Source organism: Phyllobates terribilis, unplaced genomic scaffold, assembly GCF_046119375.1.
Source record: "Phyllobates terribilis strain yellow unplaced genomic scaffold, ASM4611937v1 Scaffold_8__6_contigs__length_399053987, whole genome shotgun sequence".
Taxonomy (NCBI): domain Eukaryota; kingdom Metazoa; phylum Chordata; class Amphibia; order Anura; family Dendrobatidae; genus Phyllobates; species Phyllobates terribilis.
Genome location: NW_027362768.1, coordinates 244,003,496 through 244,027,288, shown reverse-complemented (window position 1 = coordinate 244,027,288; position 23,793 = coordinate 244,003,496). Strand labels below are relative to the sequence as shown.

At 43.0% G+C, this 23,793-nt stretch overlaps 1 protein-coding gene across 5 annotated transcripts in view; it reads right to left on the bottom strand.

The window, feature by feature from the left end:
* Positions 1 to 23,793, bottom strand: part of PDE4DIP (phosphodiesterase 4D interacting protein) — a 738,656-nt gene that overhangs the window by 432,594 nt on the left and 282,269 nt on the right. For 4 of the 5 annotated variants that reach the window (XM_073644094.1, XM_073644092.1, XM_073644093.1 and 1 more), the window contains exons 1-4: positions 22,935 to 23,025; positions 20,084 to 21,486; positions 15,609 to 15,746; positions 8,591 to 8,710 (exon numbers count right to left, since the gene is read on the bottom strand). In XM_073644094.1, the coding sequence (XP_073500195.1) occupies positions 8,591 to 8,710; positions 15,609 to 15,746; positions 20,084 to 21,238 (1,413 nt within the window). In that variant the 5' untranslated portion in view covers positions 21,239 to 21,486; positions 22,935 to 23,025. Of the gene's footprint in view, positions 1 to 8,590; positions 8,711 to 15,608; positions 15,747 to 20,083; positions 21,487 to 22,934; positions 23,026 to 23,793 lie in introns of those variants that run through there. The other variant, XM_073644096.1, reaches the window with a different exon arrangement.

Here is a 23,793-nt window from a genome sequence, read left to right as displayed (position 1 = left end):
GACACCCTCAATAAAGGAGTAATTCTGCAGGTGGGGACCACAGACCACATCTCAGTACCAATGCTTTCTGGCTGATGTTTTGGTCACTTTTGAATGTTGGTTGTGCTTTCACACTCGTGGTAGCATGAGACGGACTCTACAACCCACAGGAGTTGCTCAGATAGTGCAGCTCATCCAGGATGGCACATCAATGCAAGCTGTGGCAATAAGGTTTGCTGTGTCTGTCAGCGTAGTGTCCCAGAGGCAGGAGGCACTACCAGGAGACAGGCCAGTACACCAGGAGACGTGGAGGGGGCCATAGGAGGGCAGCAACCCAGCCACAGGACCGCTACCTCCACCTTTATGCAAGGAGGAACAGGAGGAGCACTGCCAGAGCCCTGCAAAATGACCTCCAGCAGGCCACAAATGTGCAAGTGTCTGCACAAACGGTTAGAAACAGACTCAATGAGGGTGGTACGAGGACCCGACGTCCACAGATGAGGGTTGTGCTCACAGCCCAACACCGTGCAGGACGCTTGGCATTTGCCACAGAACACCAGGATTGGCAAAGTCGCCACTGGCGCCCTGTGCTCTTCACAGATGAAAGCAGGTTCACACTGAGCACATGTGACAGACGTGACAGAGTCTGGAGATGCCGTGGAGAGCGATCTGCTGCCTGCAGCATCCTTCAGCATGACCGGTTTGGCAGTGGGTCAGTAATGGTGTGGGGTGGCATTTCTTTGGAGGGCCACACAGCCCTTCATGTGCTCACCAGAGGTAACCTGACTGCCATTAGGTACCGAGATGAGATCCTCAGACCCCTTGTGAGACCATATGCTGGTGCAGTTGGCCCTGGGTTCCTCCTAATGCAGGACAATGCCAGACCTCATGTGGCTGGAGTGTGTCAGCAGTTCCTGCAAGATGAAGGCATTGAAGCTATGGACTGGCCCGCCTGTTCCCCAGATCTGAATCCGATTGAGCACATCTGGGACATCATGTCTCGCTCCATCCACCAACGTCACGTTGCACCACAGACTGTCCAGGAGTTGGCTGATGCTTTAGTCCAGGTCTGGGAGGAGATCCCACAGGAGACCATCTGCAACCTCATCAGGAGCATACCCAGTCATTATAGGGAGGTTATACAGGCACGTGGAGGCCACACAATACTGAGCCTCATTTTGACTTGTTTTAGGACATTACATCAAAGTTGGATCAGCCTGTAGTGTGTTTTTCCACTTTAATTTTGGGGGGTGACTCCAAATCCAGGCCTCCATTGGTTAATAAATTTGATTTCCATTGATGATTTTTGTGTGATTTTGTTGTCAGCACATTCAACTTTGTACAGAACAAAGTATTTAATGAGAATATTTAATTCATTCTGATCTAGGATGTGTTATTTGAGTGTTCCCTTTATATTTTTGAGCAGTGTATACAGTACAGACCAAAAGTTTGGACACACCTTCTCATTTAAAGATTTTTCTGTATTTTCATGACTATGAAAATTGTATATTTACACTGAAGGCATCAAAACTATGAATTAACACATGTGGAATTATATACTTAACAAAAAAGTGTGAAACAACTGAAAATATGTCTTATATTCCAGGTTCTTCAAAGTAGCCACCTTTTGCTTTGATGACTGCTTTGCACACTCTTGGCATTCTCTTGATGAGCTTCAAGAGGTAGTCACCGGAAATGGTCTTCCAACAATCTTGAAGGAGTTCCCAGAGATACTTAGCACTTGTTGGACATTTTGCCTTCACTCTGCGGTCCAGCTCACCCCAAACCATCTCGATTGGGTTCAGGTCTGGTGACTGTAGAGGCCAGGACATCTGGTGTAGCACCCCATCACTCTCCTTGTTGGTCAAATAGCCCTTACACAGCCTGGAGGTGTGTTTGGGGTCATTGTCCTGTTGAAAAATAAATGATGGTCCAACTAAACGCAAACCGGATGGAATAGCATGCCGCTGCAAGATGCTGTGGTAGCCATGCTGGTTCAGTATGCCTTCAATTTTGAATAAATCCCCATCAGTGTCACCAGCAAAGCACCCCCACACGATCACACCTCCTCCACCATGCTTCACGTTGGGAACCAGGCATGTAGAGTCCGTCCGTTCACCTTTTCTGCGTCGCACAAAGACACGGTGGTTGGAACCAAAGATCTCAAATTTGGACTCATCAGACCAAAGCACAGATTTCCACTGGTCTAATGTCCATTCCTTGTGTTCTTTATCCCAAACAAGTCTCTTCTGCTTGTTGCATGTCCTTAGCAGTGGTTTCCTAGCAGCTATTTTACCATGAAGGCCTGCTGCACAAAGTCTCCTCTTAACAGTTGTTGTAGAGATGTGTCTGCTGCTAGAACTCTGTGTGGCATTGACCTGGTCTCTCATCTGAGCTGCTGTTAACCTGCAATTTCTGAGGCTGGTGACTCAGATAAACTTATCCTCAGAAGCAGAGGTGACTCTTGGTCTTCCTTTCCTGGGGCAGTCCTCATGTGAGCCAGTTTCTTTGTAGCGCTTGATGGTTTTTGCAACTGCACTTGGGGAAACTTTCAAAGTTTGCCCAATTTTTCGGACTGACTGACCTTCATTTCTTAAAGTAATGATGGCCACTCGTTTTTCTTTACTTAGAATTTGTATTATGGCAAGAAAAAAGCAGCTAACAGTCTATTCAGTAGGACTATCAGCTGTGTATCCACCTGACTTCTGCAATACACAACTGATGGTCCCAACCCCATTTATAAGGCCAGAAATCCCACTTATTAAACCTGACAGGGCACACCTGTGAAGTGAAAACCATTTATGGTGACTACATCTTGAAGCTCATCAAGAGAATGCCAAGAGTGTGCAAAGCAGTCATCAAAGCAAAAGGTGGCTACTTTGAAGAACCTAGAATATAAGACATATTTTCAGTTGTTTCACACTTTTTTGTTAAGTATATAATTCCACATGTGTTAATTCATAGTTTTGATGCCTTCAGTGTGAATGTACAATTTTCATAGTCATGAAAATACAGAAAAATCTTTAAATGAGGTGTGTCCAAACTTTTGGTCTGCACTGTATATGCTGCATTGTTTTGTCCCCTTCATAAAATCTTTTGTATATTTTTATAAACACTGCCTACTTTTCGGATTAAAATTGAATATCTTTGTTCCTCTTGTTCTATAAATCACATCCCTGAAGATATAAGTCATCTGTAACGGGTGTCCACTCGGCCCGTAAAGCGATTGGTGGTGGTAGCTAGTCGTTTGTCTTTGTTTTCTGTGGAGCTTGGCAGTGACTGTACCGGGGTATATATATATTCCATGCGTTGGAATCAGTAGTGTATTTACTATACAGTCACTGTAGGTTTCCCAATCATCAGCCTAGTAGTGAAAGTAGATGTCGCCTCGTCCATCAATCGTTGGTCAATGGAGTATCCGGTCCATTAAAAATCTTCACAGTAACCTACTATTACTTGAGCTCTTTTTTTCCTTTATGTGTATTGAAACACAAAAAAAAACAGAAAAAAAGGCAAATTGGATATAATTTCACACAAGACCACAAAAAATTGTTGAGACCTTTCCAAAGTTTTGGGTAAACAAATCTGTTCCAATCTTGTTATGCTCGTTCAAACTCACAGGTGTCAAGTAACAGGTGTGGGCAATTTGAAAATCACACTTGAAACTAGATAAAAAGGTTAGAAGTTGATGTCTGTGTTTGCCATACTAAGCATGCAGAACAGAAAGATAATAAGAGAACTGTTTGAAGACTTGAGAACCAAAATTGTCCAAAAATATGAACAATTTCAAGGTTAAAAGTCCATCTGTAGAGAACTTTATGTTCCTTTGTCAATGGTGCGCAACATAATTAAGAAGCTTACAAACCATGGCCCTTTAGCTAATCTCCCTGGACATGGATTGCAGAGAAAAACTGATGAAAGGTTGCAATGCAGGATAGTCTGGAGGGTGGATAAGCAGCCCCAATCAAGTACCAAAGAAATTCAAGCTGCCTGCAGGCTCAGGGTGCATCAGTGTCAGCATGAACTATCCGTTGACATTTGAATGAAACGCTATGGCAAGAGACCCAAGAGGACCCCACTAATGACACAGATATAAAAAAAGCTAGACTGCAGTTTGCCAAAATGTATGTGAGTGAGCCAAAATCCTTATGGGAAAGCGTCTTGTGGACAGATGTGACCAAGATAGAGCTGTTTGGTAAAAACACATCATTCTACTGTTTACCGAAAACGGAATAAGGCCTACAAAGAAAAGAACACAGTACCTACAGTCAGATATGGTGGAGGTTCAAAGATGTTTTGGGGTTGTTTTGCTGCCTCTATCACTGGGTGCCTTGATTGTCTACAAGGCATCATGAAATCTGAAGATTACCAACGGATTTTTGGTCGCAATATAGTGCCCAGTGTCAGAAAGCTGGGTTTGCATTCCAGGTCATGGGTCTTCCAGCAGGACAATGACCCCAAACATACACCAAGAAGCACCCAGAAATGGATGGAAACAAAGTGCGGGAGAGTTCTGAAGAGGCCTGCAATGAGTCCGGATCTAAATTCCATTGAACACCTGTGGATAGATCTTAAAATTGCTGTTGAGAGAATGCACCCTTCAAATATGAGAGAACTGGAGCAGTTTTCAAAAGAAGAGTGGTCCAAAATTCCAGTTGAGAGGTGTAAGAAGCTTGATGATGGTTACAGGAAGTGATTGATTGCAGTTATTTATTTCAAAGAGTCTGCAACCAAATATTAAGTTGAGGGTGCCAACAATTTTGTCCAGACCACAGGCAAAGAAATCAAACCGTAGATGGCCATAAAATAAGTTGTATAATAATGAGAAATGACACCGGGAAAAAAGTATTGAACTTGCTTACTGAAATTTATTTAAAACTTTGTACAAGAGCCTTTTGGCCTCTGTATGTATTATGGCATCCAAAGAGTTCAATGTTGTTCACATCTGACCAGACTATAATCTCCCAGTATTTTACAGGCTTGTCTAAATGTTGTGCCCAAAGAAGAAAACACAAACATATGGTCATAAAAGAAGTCAGAACCAAGAAAAAAGAATAAAAATCCTTTATTTTGACAACCAGTGATTATGTGGTGGCACTGTACAGAAAAGGGCGTGCACACTAATAAGCACAATCATATAAAATATGTATATCACCCAATATAAAAATAATAATTCAGGAGATAAGCAACGTTATTCCGGACCAAATGGAATATAATAGTAATATGTGTAGTAAAATAAGAGATAATTCAGGTAGATACAGTTATATGAAAAAGTTTGGGCACCCCTATTAATCTTAAGCTTAATGTTTTATAAAAATTGGTGTTTTTGCAACAGCTATTTCAGTTTGATATATGTAATAACTGTTGGACACAGTAATGTTTCTGACTTGAAATGAGGTTTATTGTACTAACAGAAAATGTGCAATCTGCATTCAAACAAAATTTGACAGGTGCATAAGTATGGGCACCCTTATCATTTTCTTGTTTTCAATACTCCTACCTACTTTTTACTGACTTACTAAAGCACTTTTTTTGGTTTTGTAACCTCATTGAGCTTTGAACTTCATAGCCAGGTGTATGCAATCATGAGAAAAGCTACTTAAAGTGGCCACTTGCAAGTTGTTCTCCTGTTTGAATTTCCTCTGAAGAGTGGCATCATGGGCTCCTCAAAACAACTGTCAAATGATCTGAAAACAAAGATTATTCAACATAGTTGTTCAGGGGAAGGATACAAAAAGCTGTCTCAGAGATTTAACCTGTCAGTTTCCACTGTGAGGAACATAGTAAGGAAATGGAAGAACACAGGGACAGTTCTTGTTAAGGCCAGAAGTGGCAGGCCAAGAAAAACATCAGAAAGGCAGAGAAGAAGAATGGTGAGATCAGTCAAGGACAATCCTCAGACCACCTCCAGAGAGCTGCAGCATCAATTTGCTGCAGATGGTGTCACTGTGCATCGGTCAACTATACAACGCACTTTGCACAAGGAGAAACTGTATGGGAGAGTGATGCGAAAAAAGCCGTTTCTGCAAGCACGCCACAAACAGAGTCGGCTGAGGTATGCAAAAGCACATTTGGAGAAGCCAATTTATTTTTGGAAGAAGGTCCTGTGGACTGATGAAACCAAGATTGAGTTGTTTGGTCATACAAAAAGGCGTTATGCATGGTGGCAAAAAAACACAGCATTCCAAGAAAAACACTTGCTACCCACAGTAAAATTTGGTGGAGGTTCCATCATGCTTTGGGGCTGTGTGGCCAATGCCGGCACCTGGAATCTTATTAAAGTTGAGGGACGCATGGATTCCACTCAGTATCAGCAGATTCTTGACAATAATGTTCAAGAATCAGTGACAAATTTGAAGTTACGCAGGGGATGGATCTTTCAGCAAGACAATGATCCAAAACACCGCTCCAAATCTACTCAGGCATTCATGCAGAGGAACAATTACAATGTTCTGCAATGGCCATCCCAGTCCCCAGACCTGAATATCATTGAACATCTGTGGGATCATTTGAAGAGGGCTGTCCATGCTGGGCGACCATCAAACATAACTGAATTGGAATTTTTTTGTAAATGTTTTCATAAGAATTTGGGAAAGTTAAGAAATGTCCTATTAATGTCTGATCTGTTCCTGATCTAAGGGTCTTGGCTTTTAGTAGAGATGAATTTGTGCTGCACTTTATGTACATCCTCAGTAGTGAAGCAGGGCTGTGGGGTCGGGAGTCGTGGAGTTGGAGTTGGAGTCAGAAAACAGGGAAATTGAGGAGTCGGGAGTCGGTCGTTTGGCTTACCAACTCCACAACCCTGCATATAAGTCCGGTGGGCGGTCTTATTCAGTAATTGACGGTCATACCTGTATGACTGTGCATGCTGAGATGGCTGCCAGTCATTAGTAGGACTGCCCACTAGACTCATAAATACAAACACCAGGGATATCAATGAGTAAAATACAAGTTATGCTGAATCTTTTCCAACAAACCAATATATTATCGTGCTCAGCTGCTCCTTCTCTATACCGTGCTGTCCACTAATTATCCTGCATGTACAGTGTGACAGGTTCCTTTTAACACTGCTTATCAGTTGATGATATTTGTAGGATGATAAAATTTGTAGAAGCTTTGGAAGGGAATTGTCACAAGACTTTTGTTTGATACCCTGGGACTAGAGGCTCCTTCCCTATTCCTAAAGCTAGGGGCACCCCAGCTATCCCTGCTCCCTGGATTACTTTTAATGGTGAAGACGCCGGGGCCACGTGCCTTGCTGAGCTCCTGAATCAGCCCTTATCTGTCCCCTCCCACCCAGGATAGTGGGTAGTAGTTGTATATAAGAATACACAAACCAGACTAACAAGGGAGGACGTACAGGGATAAATGAAAATACAAATCATACAAATATGCACTGACAAACAACAGAATGGAATACCGGGATGAGGATATGCATACAGAGAAATCACCAAGAAACAGTCTTTAGAACAACACTTCAAACGCCTCCTCAAACAACAAACACCTCCAATACTGGCAATCCTGATTGCCAGAGGAGAGTATATATAGCAGAGGGGAGTGGCCAACACTGAACAGCTGAGACCATCAAAGCAGGAAAGCTTCAGAGACTCTCAACTGAACAGATTTAACCCCTGCGCTGCTAGCAGAAACCTGCACCATTTAATATGATGGTGAAGTGCTTATAATCAGTGCAGGAGTATGTGAAATCAGACACCGCAATCTTCTGGCCCCTCTCTGTTATGGTAAACCCGTGACAGGGACACTGTGCCCTTGATGTTATGCAAACCATAAGGCAATATACCTCTATGTGCACACAGCTTTGCACCTTTGCATTATATGCAATTATTGCTTCTAGTAAGAATGGCATACACAACATTTATACCATAAATGTAGTGCAGATATACAAGTATACACTATACTATATTTTTACGGCATACTACATAGTTATAATACAGTGTGCGAAAGTCTTGTTCATTATCCCATGCCACCCCATGATGGATTTTTTTTAAGTGGACTGTCTTTTATATTTTGCAGTTTGTAAATCAAAAGATCAATAAAGAATGAGAAGGTAAAAAAAAGACAGAAGCCCCTGACTCTTCAGTATTATTAGAAAGGTCTATAGGTGGAACAGCAGATACATTTCTCTCTCCCACAGATGACACGGTGCAACACATTGGGTTGTGTTCTCTTTATATAGCTAAATATCCTAAGGGTTACAAATTTAATTGAACATTTCACAAATATGTCCTTTCTGACTACACAAAAGACACTAGAGGCCCCCATACACATTAGACTTAAGTCGGCTGAACCCGCTGACATCGATGGTTTCGGCCAATGGTCTAATGTGTATGGGGCCTGCCGACAGTTGGTTGGGAGAGATGTTGATTGTGCAGGTCTGATTTCAGACTGCCGATTGCATTGTTCTCCCTGAGATAAGCCACGTCCAATGTATCAGTTGCCGACTTTCTCATAGAGAAGACAGGAGCCCTTGGCCAAACGAGCTCTCCCGTTTATGGGAAAGTCGGCTGAGACGGCAGTCGTATGGCCGACAGCCATCTAGTGTGTATGACCAGCTTTATGTCAAAGAAAAGCCTTTCACAAGATGACCTACCTCATGGTCTCTGCTCTGAAGGCTATCCCTTAAGCTCTGCAATAGGCATTCTTGGCCGTGTGTTAATTCATGAGCACTGTTCAGCTTATTTGTCAGCTGTTGCTGAGATTCCTGTAGTGTCTGCATTAAAGAAACCAGAATTATTTACTGTAAAATACAATCAGCACTACCAACAATTGGTGATGAAATCGTTGCATTGACAATTCTTGAACAGACTATTAACTTCAACCGTGACTGATAAATGAACAGTAATAACCAAAATAATTCTTCTTTACCAATGTAAATTGCCTGCTCATGGCACATCTTCAAACAGGATAATGTAGGGCGGCCATCACAGCAAGCCACGCTAAGCAAATCAGTGACTGATTCTTGATCATTAGTCAAATTAAATCCCATGTAAGGGTAAGGCCACACAGTGCAGTTGTGACGCAGTTTTGAAGAAGTCCAAACCAAATGCATTTGACTACATGTAGCTTTCGCATTAACAAACATGGTTTACACATGCGCTTCACTGCATGACCCAAAGTAATTAGGTAAATTTAACCTCATCCCATCAAAGCCAATTCTCATTTTTGCACATTTTTTTTACCCTTCTTCCAAAAGCTATAACACTTTTATTTTCCTATCGCCATAGTCCTATACGTACTTGTTTTAAGTGGGGTAATTTACCATGCACTGCATAAAATGTTAAGTGGGGTGAAAGGATGAAAAACACAATTCCATTACTGTTTTTTTGGGTTTAGTTTTTACTTTGCTCAAAATGCAGAAAAAATTATGTTGAAAACACATTGGCCCGATCCATTAAGGCTGGTGTTTCATATACTAGTCCTAATGATAGGCGTGCAGGAATAAGCCTCGCCAAATTCATTAAGAGGCTCCTCCCCAGCGTCGCCCATTTTGTCTGACCGGTCCGAAACAGGCATGTTGCGCAAATATTATTTTTTAACCTTTGAAGGCGTTTTATGCAAAAATTTTGATATAAACACCATGATGAATCAGGGCCAAAGTTTTTTTGCGTTTGTTTTTTATTTCACTATATTTTATTATTTATTTCACTAGTTTTTATTATTTATTTCACTAGTTTTAAACATTCAATAATAAAAAAAAATGGTTTGTCTTGCCATTTTCTGAGACTTTACTTTTCCATCAATGGAAAATTGAGATAAAAAAAAGGTGCTCCCTGTGTAACACTATGGGCAACAGGTGAGGGTGAGCTGGACGCTCACCTGAACAGGTTGTGTGAAGTACGACATGAAGATGTACAATCCACTCACGGCTGCTGCTCCGGCCACTGTACTCACACCACATGGAGAGAGGCCATGATAAGTAAAGGGGAGAGGAGCCCTACAATCCTCCGCAGTCCTCTCTCCTGACCAGTGCATCCTGACTCTGGCACTGGTATCAGGATGTAATCTTTCATTGCACGCGCCTCAGCATTCAGTAGTGAACACTGTGTGCATGTGCTCACAGAGCAAGTAGAAAGTAATGGGCTGGTAGCCATCAAAACACAGCTTCCGGCCCAACCACTGTGGTCCCCAGGAATCTGCCTGGGGACCGGAAAAAAGGTCATCGAGAGCTGTAAATGGCCTTCGGGCCTCAGGTTCCCTACTCCTGTCTTGCAAACACATTTTTTGTAGCTCTTGAGCTCTGCTATATTGTCTGCCTATGAGATGGAAGCTGAGCTGCAGATGTGTCTGGTATAATCACACCCAGCCCTGCAGTGAGATCAGGAGAGCAGAGAGCGGCCGTTCTACATCTCACACTGGTAACCATTACACATCACACTGGTAATGCCCTCTTAATGTAAAATAATCTCTGGAGGCAGATTCTCAGGGAGATCAGAGTACGGCTAATAGTCCTGAACAGCTCATTTACATAGAAGAAAAAAGCAGATTTCTCTGGGATAAGACATCCGATTACAGATACCAAGGTATCATTTTATCAGGTTTAGTACTTTTTCTTTTGTTATCAAGTTTATTTCATGTGACTGTATTGTTTTGTACCTATTTTGTAACATTTTTTAATATTTTTTTTTATAAGCACTGCCTACCTTTCAGGATTAAATATATAAAATTTAATAGCTTCGTTCCTCTTGCTCTATAAACCGCACCCTGAAGCCATATGCTACCTGTAACAGGTGTCTGTTTGGCCTGCATAAACGATTGGTGGTGGCAGCTAATAGTTCATTTGGTTATTGTGGAGTTGGTAGTGATGGTACCCCCTTATAGTAATACAAACCAGAGAAACCTGACCAGCACCTCCTAGTGTGAACTGGTGCCAGCTGCTGTAACTATAAAATATATCAAAAGAATGCAGCAGCACTCCATATGGCCAAGATACGTCTTAACAATGAAAATATTAGATCTAAACTGTTTTGCTCAGCAAGAAGTAGGTTTTTAGCTCATAAATTGACCAATTCATGTGTGCCCATCAACCACGGCAAGGTAACCTCCCCCTGATGGGTAACTACTCCGCCTAAGGGGGTGTAACTGCCTCTTGACTGATTCTGCACTCCTCCCATTAACCAGCAGGTGTTGTATAAACAGCCCTGCTTGCCCTTTAAATGTAGGTGTTTTTAGCCCAGAAGAAGACATGTTTGTCCGTTTAGTTGTAGGCTTGTAGACCAAAAGTGGCATGTAAGGCAGAGTAGTTACACATCAGGTAACATTATATATATATATATATATATATATATATATATATATATTACATACATACAGCTGTGCTCAAAAGTTTACATACCTGGGCAGAATTTTTCCTTTCTTGGCCTTGTTTCAGAGAATATGAATGATAACAAAAAAACTTTTTCTCCACTCATGGTTATTGGTTGGGTGAAGCCATTTATTGTCAAACTACTGTTTTTTCTCTTTTTAAATCTTAATGACAACCAAAAACATCCAAATGACCCTGATCAAAAGTTCACATAGCCTGGTGATTTTGGCCTGATAACATGCACAGGTAACATCCTCACTTGTGACCTGTTTGCTTGTAATCAGTGTGTGTGCATAAAAGCTGAGTGAGCTTCTGGGATCCAGACAGACTCTTGCATCTTTCATCCAGCCACTGACGTTTCTGGATTGTAAGTCATGGGGAAAGCAAAAGAATTGTCAACGGATCTACAGGAAAAAGGTAGTTGAACCGTATAACACATGAAAGGGATACAAAAATATATCCAAGGAATTGATAATGCCACTCAGCAGCGTTCAAACTGTGATTAAAAAATGGAAAATTGGGGGCTCTGTTAAAAACCAAACCATGGTCAGGTAGACCAACAAAAATTTCGGCCACAACTGCCAGGAAAATTGTTCAGGATGCAAAGAAAAACCCACATATAACATCAGCTGAAATTCAGGACTCTCTGAAAACTAGCGGTGTGGCTGTTTCAAGATGCACAATAAGGAGGCACTTGGAGGAAAATGGGCTGCATGGTCGAGTCGCCAGAAGACAGCCTTTACTGTGCAAATGCCACAAAGTATCTCGCCTACAATATGTCAAACAGCACAGAGACAAGCCTCAAAACTTCTGGAACAAGGTAATTTGGAGTGATGAGACCAAAATTTAACTTTTTGGCCACAACCATAAACGTTACATTTGGAGAGGTCAATAAGGCCTATGACGAAAGGAACACCATTCCTATAGTAAAGCACGGAGGTGGATCGCTGATGTTTTGGGGATGTGTGAGCTACAAAGGCACAGGAAACTTGGTAAAATTTGAAGGAAAGATGAATGCAGCACGTTATCAGCAAATACTGGAGGCAAATTTGTACTCATCAGCCCGGAATCTGCGCATGGGACGTACTTGGACGTTCCAACATGATAACAATCCAAAACACAAGGCCAAGTCCACCTGTCAATGCCTACAGCAGAACAAAGTGAAGGTTCTGGAGTGGCCATCTCAGTCTCCTGACCTCAATATCATTGAGCCACTGGAACTGGAGGCTTTTTGCCAAGAAGAATGGGCAGCTTTACCATCTGAGAAAATAAAGAACCTCATCCACAACTACAACAAATGACTTCAAGCTGTCACTGATGTTAGAGGGGGCAATACATGGTATTAAGAACTAAAGTATGTGAACTTTTGATCAGGGTCATTTGGATGTTTTTGGTTGAAATTAAGATTTAAAAAGAGAAAACACAGTAGATTGACAATAAATGGCTTCACCCAACCAATAACCATGAGTGGAGAAAAAGTTTTTTTGCTATCATTCATATTCTCTGAAACAAGGCCAAGAAAGGAAAAATTCTGCCGGGATACGTAAACTTTTGAGCACAGCTGTATATATACAGCTGTATATACAATAATATTAGCAAATATCTCCAATTAGAGATGTAGTATAGTTCTTCTGATTCACTTACCCCATGTGCAGGGCATTGCAGTAGCTTAGGTATCCATGGTTATGGCCACTAATAGAGTGACAGCAGTTAGTGGTTGTTACCATGGATACCTAAACTACTGCAATGCCCTGCACATTGGGAAAGTGACATAGCAAAGCAGAAGAACTATACTACGTTTCTAATCGGAGGTATTTGCTAATATTATTATTATACCTTGTACATATTGGGATAGGATCCTGGAGATGGGAATATTCCTTCTGGGCTTCAGAGGCATCAAAGAAGTACTGCGATAGTAACCCAATGGCACTTCACAATTGCTTCATGTGGGGACAGAGGGTGAGAGGTGCTGTAATAAACACCCCAGGATCTAGACACTTAAATTATAGAATTTAATATATATTCTACGAGTTGGAATCAAGAGGTGAATATAGCATATGCTCACTGAGAGTTCTCCAAAACCTAGTAGTGGAAACAGCTGTGGCCTCATACATCACTCATCAGTCGATTGCGTAATTATCCTGACGATTGGAGGCAGCGGAGTTGCATCCCCCTAGCAATGTTCATTTTACAATCCTCGTAAATTAGTGTATTATCCATGTTATTTTATCTTTCTCTACAGTGCCACTTAGTTAATACAGTCATTTAGATCCATTCACCTTTAGCGAATGTTGCTTGACTTTATTTTAGGAGTTCATTATATAATTTTTGCACTCATATATTACATTAAAACCTTTATATGTCCTTTTCTGTTCTATTAACTTGTAATTAGACCAAATAAGATTCAACAAATGTCATTATATTGAAGAGGAAAACTTTAACGTTTATTTCCGTTTGTATAGTCAAACCAAGTGTCAGGGCAATATGTTAGGAACGATTCTGTTACAAGTATACCTCTAGCAAAAAGCTTTGTGCTACCAGGCTAACGATGACTCATCTGAGCATGTGCTGGCCTGAGGGAAAGCGGTATGTACCATGTCTACCATCACCCAACTGAGCATGTGACAGCTAGTGTAATCGGCTAGGTGTCCTCTTTTTTGTCAATGATGATTCCACTGAGCATGCGCTGTTGAAGAAAAGAAGCATCATGTCACCATGTCTAAGATGACCTGACAGTGCATGCACTGGGGAATACAGCCGGCTGGGCATCCAGTCACCACAATAATCGGACTCACCACAGGCTGAGACCCTGATTTCAGCGATGTGTCACTTACTGGGCTGCTTGCTGTAGTTTTGATGAAATCACTATTTTATCTGCTGCAGATCTATAGCAGTTCTCTGAATGCTGAGCTCTGCATAACCCCGCCCCCACCACTGATTGGAAGGTTTCTGTGCACAGTGTGCATAGGCAGAAAGCAGCTGATCAGTGTGATGGGCAGGGTTATAAATAGCTCATAACCATATCGGTGCAGGTTTACTAGTCCTCTAGTGATAATCTACTGATGATAAAAGTGATTATATCAAAACTACAACAAGCAGACAAGTAAGTGACACATTGCTGGGATCAGGTTCTCTTGTCTCTATTATGCTGCTCTCAGATCAGGTGTCAGATTGTTTCTAACCCCTTAACGCAATATCACATACATGTACATGATTGTGAGGGTCTTTAAAAGCCACGGACAGAGCTGAGTTCTGGCCACAGCTGTTAGTCATTTAGGGCTGCAGTCAATCTCTGATAGTGGCGTTTAAATGAAACGCTCACTATTGCTAGCGCTTGCCGACTCCCACTGGCGTCGAATGATGCGATTGCGAGACAATATGATTACTATGACAGCCAGGGGCCTTTTGAAGGCCTCTGTCACTTTGGTCTTCCTCTAAGCTTCAAAGGAGGCAACAATTTTCACTATATACTGCAATATTGTCATCGCTAAAAAAGAAAAAAAAACTTTTATATAAAAAAATAAAAACAGAGGTCTTTTCCCCTCATTATACATAAAAAAAATAAAAAAACAAACATGTGGTATTTAAGTCATAGAAGTCCGCTCTATCAAGATATAAAATCTATCATCCTGATCAGTAAATGAGTAATAAAAATAAAAAAAAATAGATTTGCATTTTTTATTGTCACCGCTGCTCCCTAAAAAAAAATGCAAAAAAACAGATCTGAACGTGAGCACAAACATTAAGCCCTCCCATAGCTCAAACCAATGAAAAAAAATAAAAATGTTACAGGTCTCGAAAAATAGACACAAAGCAATATTTTCTTTTTTTCCTACAAATTTTGGAATTTTTTTCACCACTTAAATGAGAAAAAATATATATATATACACAAGTTCTGTATTGCGGCAATCACACGGACATGGAGAATAGTGATTCAGAATAATTTTTACCATAGAATGTATGCCAGAAAAACAAAATCTAATGCTCATGGCAGAATTGCATTTTGTTTTTCTCCACAATATCACAGCACTTGCAATTTTTTTCCAGTACATTGAATTGTATCATTCAAAACTACATATCGTACTGCAAAAAACATGCCCTTATATGTGCATGTATCGACGGAAAAATAAAAAGTTATGGCTCTTGGAAAAGGGAAGAAAAAACGGAATTGCAAAAATGAGAACTGGCGGCAGAGAGAAAACCAGAAAGGCAGCTTTATTCCTCCTGTATGAGAGTTAATTTGTATGGATCTATAACACCTATGCTACTTATCTGTTAGGTAGGAAAGCTGAAATAAAATTAGGACCTTGATAAGATCCTTGGACTCCTGCAATTTTTCTTGAAGTGCCTGAACCTCCGTCCCTGCTTTGTGCAGATTCGTGGCCTGCTGCTCCAGCAAATTTTCATAATGCATTGCATCCTGACCCTGTTTTTGAACCAGATTCTGTAAAGAAAGAACATAAAATGATTAGAATTATATTTTATTTTGGTAAAGTTGGAATAGAAAATAATATCAAACATGTTCCTGCCTCGTCACTGTGCCGTTATTCCAGGGCAGGGTGCAGCAATCAGACAATGAAAAATGATAATTTGCTCCAAGCCCTCCCTTGTTATACCAATGATCGCACCGATGGCTAAGAATGCATGTGTGTTTCAGGGTAGAAATGGGTCTGGTAATGGCTCATTTCCCATAAGAACAAAGGAGCAGATCCAATATAACAGGATCCTTCTTCCGCAGAGTTGGTGCTCCCCATACATTAGTTGTATCTAATGTGTATGAGCACCATTCCACTTGAACAACACTAAAGCCCCGACTCAGCAACGCAATGTCGCCAGAATTCTGGAGTATACTGCTTGGAAAAAGTTTAGCGCAATGAGAAGTTGAGCAAAAATTGAGACTTTGGTATTTTCAAATTGATGATGAGCTGGGGCATTCTCTACGGCAGAAATCTCACTCCAGTCAGTGACTAGAGTGAGATTTCAAGTGTGAAACACACAGGCGCACGCCACTCTGATGCTCCCAATCCATTAAGCAGCGTGCGCCTATTAATGCATCAGGAGTGACTGACTCCAATACACCCCTTTTCAAGACAGGTGTGAAATCACTAGTCTTGATGAATCTGGGCCAAACTCTAAGGTTGAGTTCACACGATGCGTTTTTAATGCGTTTCCGCGGCGTTTTTGCAGCTGCGTAAACGCCGCGGAAACGCATTAAAAACGCATGGTAGAAGGGCAGCAATGTTCCCCAATTGAAATCCGCATGTGCTGTGCCCATGATGCGGATTTTTCTGCAGCGTAAAAGCTGCGCTCAAAAATCCGCAGCATGTCAATTAATTTTGCGTAAACGCGGCGTTTTCGCCGCCATTGACTTGCATTACAACGCACCAATTCCGCAAGACGGCATTTGTACTTGCGTTATTGGCGCGTTCTAATGTGCGGATGGTACCCGAGTGTGGAGAAGATGAGACTCTCCTCCACACCCAGGTACCATAAAAAAGCTGTAAAAAAAGAATAAAATAAAAAATAAATGTATACTTACCTTCTGTCGGCCCGCGCACCGCTCCTGCTTGGTTCCCGGCACTTTGCAGTGAGTTGAAGGACCTGCGCTGACGTCAAAGTCATGTGACGGGTCACGTGACACTGACGTCGGCAGGTCTTTCAATTCAATGTTGCCGGCAAGGGAGAACGGAGTGAGCAGGACAGCGCGGGCCATCGGAAGGTAAAGTATACATTTATTTTTTATTTTTACCATTCTCTCGGGTCACACTATATAAATCCATGCTGTTTGCATGGATTTATATAGTGTGACCTAGTTGTCACAAGCATTTTCCAAGTGATGCTAAAATCGCCTGGAAAGCGCTTGTCAATTTTCTGCTTCATTTCTGCATCGTGTGCACATACCCTTAGGATTGCTGGGGGTCCCAGTGGTCATATCCCCAATCATCAGTAAATTATCCCCTAATGATGGAAATAACGCTTTAATCTAAATATTAATCTACATAGTTAACACTTTTCTCCAGCTGTTTTTCCATGAAAACCTATTAGCATTGGCTTAAAAGCAATTCAGAGCAATTATGTAATTTAATTACACTGATCTCATTAGGTGACGGGGAAATCCAGATAACCGACTCAGACAGACCTCATTAACCATTTAATGATCAGATGGGTGCTGACCAATTTTTGCATTCTGGCTTATATTTTTCACAACTTTGGACTTAATCCATAAAGGTGTCTTCGCCAGTTTTCTGGTGAAAAATACCTTCAAATGTTGCAAAATGTGTGGGCAGAGTTGGGGCAGTTGTTGGCTTACCTTACTCCAGAATCTGACTGGAGTAACATTTCTGGCAGAGAACGGACATGCATACCAGCTGTAAGACGCAGCTGATTCATTACATTGCCTCTTAATAAATCAGGTGCATCTTACTCCAGTACGCCCATCACTAAGACTGGAGTGTATAATGCCAGCCTCTCCGAATCTGGACCTTTCTTTTCATTCATCCTAAAACATGTGAGCAAATGTAGCTTTCGAGTCTGGATCAAAATAGTGATACACAACACTGTGCTTAAAAAATAACTAAATGTGGATGGAAGTATTGCAGTTAAAAAGTGTACCACTCATTCTACACCGTACCCCACATATGCCAGAAAAAGGCCGACCAACGACCGCTGTTACAGTAAGGAGGGGGCCAATACCTCATGCCTGTCAAATGCTACAGCTAGGGGGTCCTGCACCGGGACTGGAGGGTGGAGGCAAATGGGGAAATTGCTAAAGTAACAGAGGATGACACTATTTCACTTGTAGGTCTCATTTTCACTGTTTGCAGCTGTGTTTTTGAAGAATTTCTTTTAGGCAGAACAGTGTGAAAGTCACATTGTGAATAGTTAATTGTCTTTTGTGTTTAGGTATGTGGAAATTCCCAGAGCTGTAATGATAGACCGGTATATGTAAAGTAAGGGCAGCTTTAAAGGGAATCCATCAGCAGGTTTTATCACCTAATCTGAGAGCAGTATAATGTAGAGACAAAGACCCTGATTCCAGTGATGTGTCACTTACTGAGCTGCTTGCTGTAGGTTTTATAAAATGACTGTTTTATCAGCAGGAGATTATCACTAGTGGCCTAGTAAACCTGCTGCCATGTACTCCTCCATATTCATGAGCTCTGTATAACCCCACCCACATCACAGATTGGAAGTTTTCTGCCTACACACAGTGTACACAGAAATCTGCCAATCAGTGGAGTGGGTGGGGTTATACAGAGCTCAACACTCAGAGAACTGATAGATGTGCAGCAGCTAAAACAGTGATTTTTCTGACATGAAAGCAGGCAGCCCAGCAAGGGACACAGCGTTGGAATCAGAGTCTCTGCCCCTACTTTATGCTGCTCTCAGCTGGAGTAGCAAAAACATGGAGACAGGGTCCCTTTAGGATGATAATTTACTGTTTATTACATATGTTAAAATTCTATGACTGGATATACTCATGTGACCGCCTTAACAAGCTTTTTAGGGATAAAATTAATGACCGCATGGGTCAAGTCTCGGAGTCTGCTGAAATCACATTCCTGCAAATCTCCCCAGCGCTGTTACATAAATCCCAGAAACGCTGAACTTCGGCTGAATCCTCCAGCATCAGCCAGGAGGCCCCGCACACATCTTATGTGGCCGATCCTGGAGTTTGCTGAGTGACAAATCCAGAACACCACGACGGTGCGGTGAACGGCCTCAGACTGCATGCCCTAATAATATACCGCTATTACAGTATATATACCTAGGGTGAGGCGATTTACAACTTGCCCAACAATATGCAATTTATCGATTTCTAATTATACTTGCAGATTTATTCGGCCGCTTGGTCTGTGCTCTCTCATCAGTACTTGTCTCTGAGGCCATCACATTTTACTTTCTGAAATGGTCAATTTTATAGGGAGGCAAATAAGCTCATATGTAACGGGAGTGTAGAAATGTCACCGAGAATCAGATGGAAACCACCAGACTCAGGGCAAAAAGTCACCATGTCACTAACAATCACAGGCGCTCCAAATGTACCTGAAGGTAAAGGCTTCTCTGGTAATAGAGAAAGATGGCAAATGGTATACAAGGTGTGGCTACTATGGAAAGATTATTGAGGCCACATTCACACATTCAGTATTAGGTCAGTATTTTACCTCAGTATTTGTGAGTCCAAACCAGGAGTGGGTGATAAATACAGAAGTGGTGACGTGTTTCAATTATACTTTCCCCCTGATTGTTCCACTCCTGGTTTTGACAAATACTGAGGTAAAATACTGACCAAATACTGAATGTGTGCACGTGGCCTTACACACGGTCCGGAGCCGCCAGATGTTACAGCATAGTGGACGGGATTTGTATATATCCCATGACCACTTTGTGTTTGCGGCACACCTGCGGAAACTGACATGCGGCACGTCTTTCCAGACCGCAGCATGTCTATCTCCTCTTGCGGGTCTGCATGCGGGCTTTGCCCATAGACCTAACCTCTATGAGGAAAGTCCGCAAGTAGAAAAAAAAAGGCGCCGCTCATTTGCATAGATGAGCGGAAGTCGCCGGCAGCTTCTCCGCAGCGTCTGGGCTGCAGGCCTGGACACATCGTGGGCACATACCCTTAAGGTTTTTTCCCTCCTTAGACGAGTTCTAGATGTACGATTGCATACATATATAAGGGGAGGGATAGGGTTATCCTATCTACAGTAGCAGGCATCTGACTCAAGAGCATCAAGCATTTCTTTCATAGCAAAGAGAGTAAAAGATGAAGGTGAGTACCTGCACGTCAATAGGAATGTAATCTTCATAGACATTGTACCACAGTTCATGAAGATCAGAAATCTCAGTAATGAAGTCTTGAGACGTTTTTGGAGGGGACTCGATTATACTGTCCGGGAAGCCGAGCCCAGTGTTTGATACGCTGGACTGAGCACTATTAAGGGTACTAGTCGATTTTACAATTGAACAGCTTTTTACGGGTATTTTACTTCCCTTTGGACTCTGGACCGGCTTGTAGTCGAACATTTTAACAAGACTGAGTGCTAGATCTAATTTTCTTACATATCCAGATGTGCTACCAGCATAGGTGCATGAAGAGCAATGACACTTGAGATTGTCCATGTTGGATTTGACTTTCTCCTCAGCTTTCTGTAAGTTACACCCTGGATCCTTGGTATCTGGAAGTGATTCAGCAGAATGTGTAGAAGACAATCTGTCCAAACCATCGCCATCTGATACAATCTTATCGTTTGCAGCCTCATTTTCTGAAGTTGGAGGAACGGTTACTAGATCATTATAAGTGCTGGTGCATGAGGACATTTGACCAGAAGAAATGTTCTGGGCTATCCTCCTAGGTACTTTGCAAATGGCTTCATAGTCCGAATCAGCCACTCTCAAAGAAGAACATCCGTGACATTTCCTCGGGACAGCCGCTGTCCCCTCGTGGTGTGAACAATGCTGAATTTCTTGGCTAGCTTCTTCCAATTCTGTCCAGTATTCAAATCCAGAAAAAGCAAAGTCTTCCTGCAGAAGAGTGGTATAGGAGTACTGCACTTCAGAGAGGTGTGCACCCCTAACTGTGCCATCTCCTGACTTGGCCTCCTGGCCCTCTTCATTGTTGTGCTTTCTGTAAAGGCTAGCTAAGCAATGTTTAAGTCTATCCTTCTCAGAAAGAAGCTTTTGTAATCGTTCAATTGAGAGGGCTTCAATGCGTGCAATCACCGTATCGAACCTGTAGAAACGTTCAAGCATAAATGCGCACTTACTGCAGGCAAATTCAGCACTGCCGTCACGTAAGATCTCCTTACCCAAAACGTGGGATAATATCACTTGAAGATTTAGTTTAGCAGTTGAGTGAAAAATCCATTTCCGCTGATTTCCACAAAGTTCGCGGCTACAAATCCTGCACACATCTTTCATCTTTAAGTCCAACATTGAATCTGAGCTTTAAATTTGCAAATGCCACTTAAACCAGATTTGGAAGCCGCCTCAAGCAGGAGTATTAGAGCTAGCAGCTGTTATGCGGACTTGCATTTGCACATAATTATATATTACTGGAGGATTTCCATATACAATGTGCAGGACACACGGGTTCTTAACACTTTCATTCAAAATATCTATTAACAGAATTGCAGGAAAACGTCGGCCTTCTCTTACTTGTCCTTCAGATAATGGTAAATAAGCTGTAGTGGAGGAAAGAAACGACAATGAAACAAACGACTCTGGTCATGGATCTTTCAAAACAGATTTCTAAGTCGACATATCCCTCAGGTAGAAGACAAGTAAAGATGCAGAATGCAAGTCATGCTATTACCGGCTGTCGGCTCAATATAAAGGAGTGGTCCCACAAAGTTCTCTGCTAACCCCAGGATGACAGGTGGGCTCTGACTGCTGGGACCCTACCGATCTCAAGAACAGCGGTATTCTAGACCGCTGCCATGTCTATAAGTCCATGAGAGCAGTAGTGAGCATGTGGGACAGACATCGCACAGACAGTACTCACACAGGGGGGATAGGATCCCTGTTCAGTGTGGGACCCCCCCCATGATCATACACTTCTCATCTATCCTTAGTATAGGCAATAATAAACGCTGTAGGAACCTGCAATCAGGGATCCCCCATATAAACTAACAGCAGCACTTTAAGGCCTCCTACACATCACTCCAGCAATCTGGGTCTGGCGTCCGCTCCCCCACACACACTGCCTTTTATTATTCTCCCCGTGGTATGCTAATCAGCACAGACCAGTCCGATGGGTGTCGCAGCTCTGTGGTCAGAGCCTCCTCTCTGCCCGCCATTGCCGGCCCTCCTGTCTTTTGATGGACGTGGAAGATGTCTCACAGCGCTGTGCAGGTGAAGCAGAGCAAAGTCCTGTAATGGCTACACCTAAGGGTTATCGGCCCTTCGTGGGGCAGTGAAGCACCAGTGCAGGTCTTTGCTCTAACTGCACAGACTCCAGATGTGCAGCACTGAGAGGATGATGTAGGAGCCGTCATCCATGTCCATCAAGAAAGAAGGGCCGGAGATGGCGGGGTCAGAGGAGGCACTGGGCTCAGACCTGTGACATCCAGCAGCCCGGACCGTGCCGAGAAGCACACTGTGAGGGGGGATTATAAAAGGGATTTCCATGGATCCGTAGGGGCTTATACATGGATTGCTGCACAGATGGATAAGAGGGCTTAAAGGTGGTGCTGTAAGTTTATATGGGGAAACCCTGATGACAGGTTCCCTTTAAGTGTTTAGTTTTCCAGCAAGAGAAGGAGCCTACTGTACCAGACAGCCGGACCTCATCCACATTGCTGGGGTCTCCACTCCAATGGTCTCTGACAGCAAGAACAGCGCTCTCTGCTGGTCAGCACCGTGCACTGCATGCAACACCACGTCCTAATGGGGAGAAGCCAACATAACGGAGAAGAAAGGGGCGCAGCCTCCATCACACAGGGTCTGCTCACACACAAGGCTCTATCCCATGTCATTACATAACAGAGCAGCGCAGGACACCGCCATCTGCAGCACACAGACAGGCGGGCTGCTCCGGACCACCCTGCCGCAGCCCAGCCCGACCCCACTACATTCATACACTGCCCCTAATAGGCGCCCCCTCCTCCAGCCGGGAAATCAGGGCTCTTACATCAGATTCCGGAGCAGCCGCCAGGCCAGAGCTCCGCATCTACAGGAGAAAGGACCTTAGTGATGTCATGGCCATGTGATCAGTCACATGCAGAGAGGTGTCAGCATCTCCTGCTCCATCATGCTGCAGGGCAATGTGTGCCGAGACCGCCAATGTGTACAGAGATCCCCAATGTGTGCAGATATCCCCAATGTGTGCAGAGATTCCCCATGTGTGCAGAGATTCCCCATGTGTGCAGAGATTCCCCATGTGTGCAGAGATTCCCCAATGTGTACAGAGATCCCCCATGTGTACAGATGTCCCCAATGTGTGCAGTGATCCCCCATGTGTACAGACCTCCCCAATGTGTGCAGAGATCCCCCATGTGTGCAGAGATCCCCAATGTGTGCAGACATCCCCAATGTGTGCAGAGATCCCCCATGTGTGCAGAGATTCCCCTTGTGTGCAGAGACCCCCAATGTGTGCAGAGATCCCCCATGTGTGCAGAGATTCCCCATGTGTGTAGAGATCCCCAATGTGTGCCGAGACCGCCAATGTGTACAGAGATCCCCCATGTGTGCAGATGTCCCCAATGTGTGCAGTGATCCCCCATGTGTACAGACCTCCCCAATGTGTACAGAGATCCCCCATGTGTGCAGAGATCCCCCATGTGTGCAGAGCTCCCCAATGTGTGCAGAGCTCCCCAATGTGTGCAAATCCCCAATATGTACAGAGATCCTCAATGTGAGCAGAGCTCCCCAATGTGTACAGAGATCCCCATGTGTGCAGAGCTCCCCAATGTGTGCAGAGATCCCCCATGTGTACAGAGATCCCCAATGTGTGCAGAGATCCCCCATGTGTACAGAGATTCCCCTTGTGT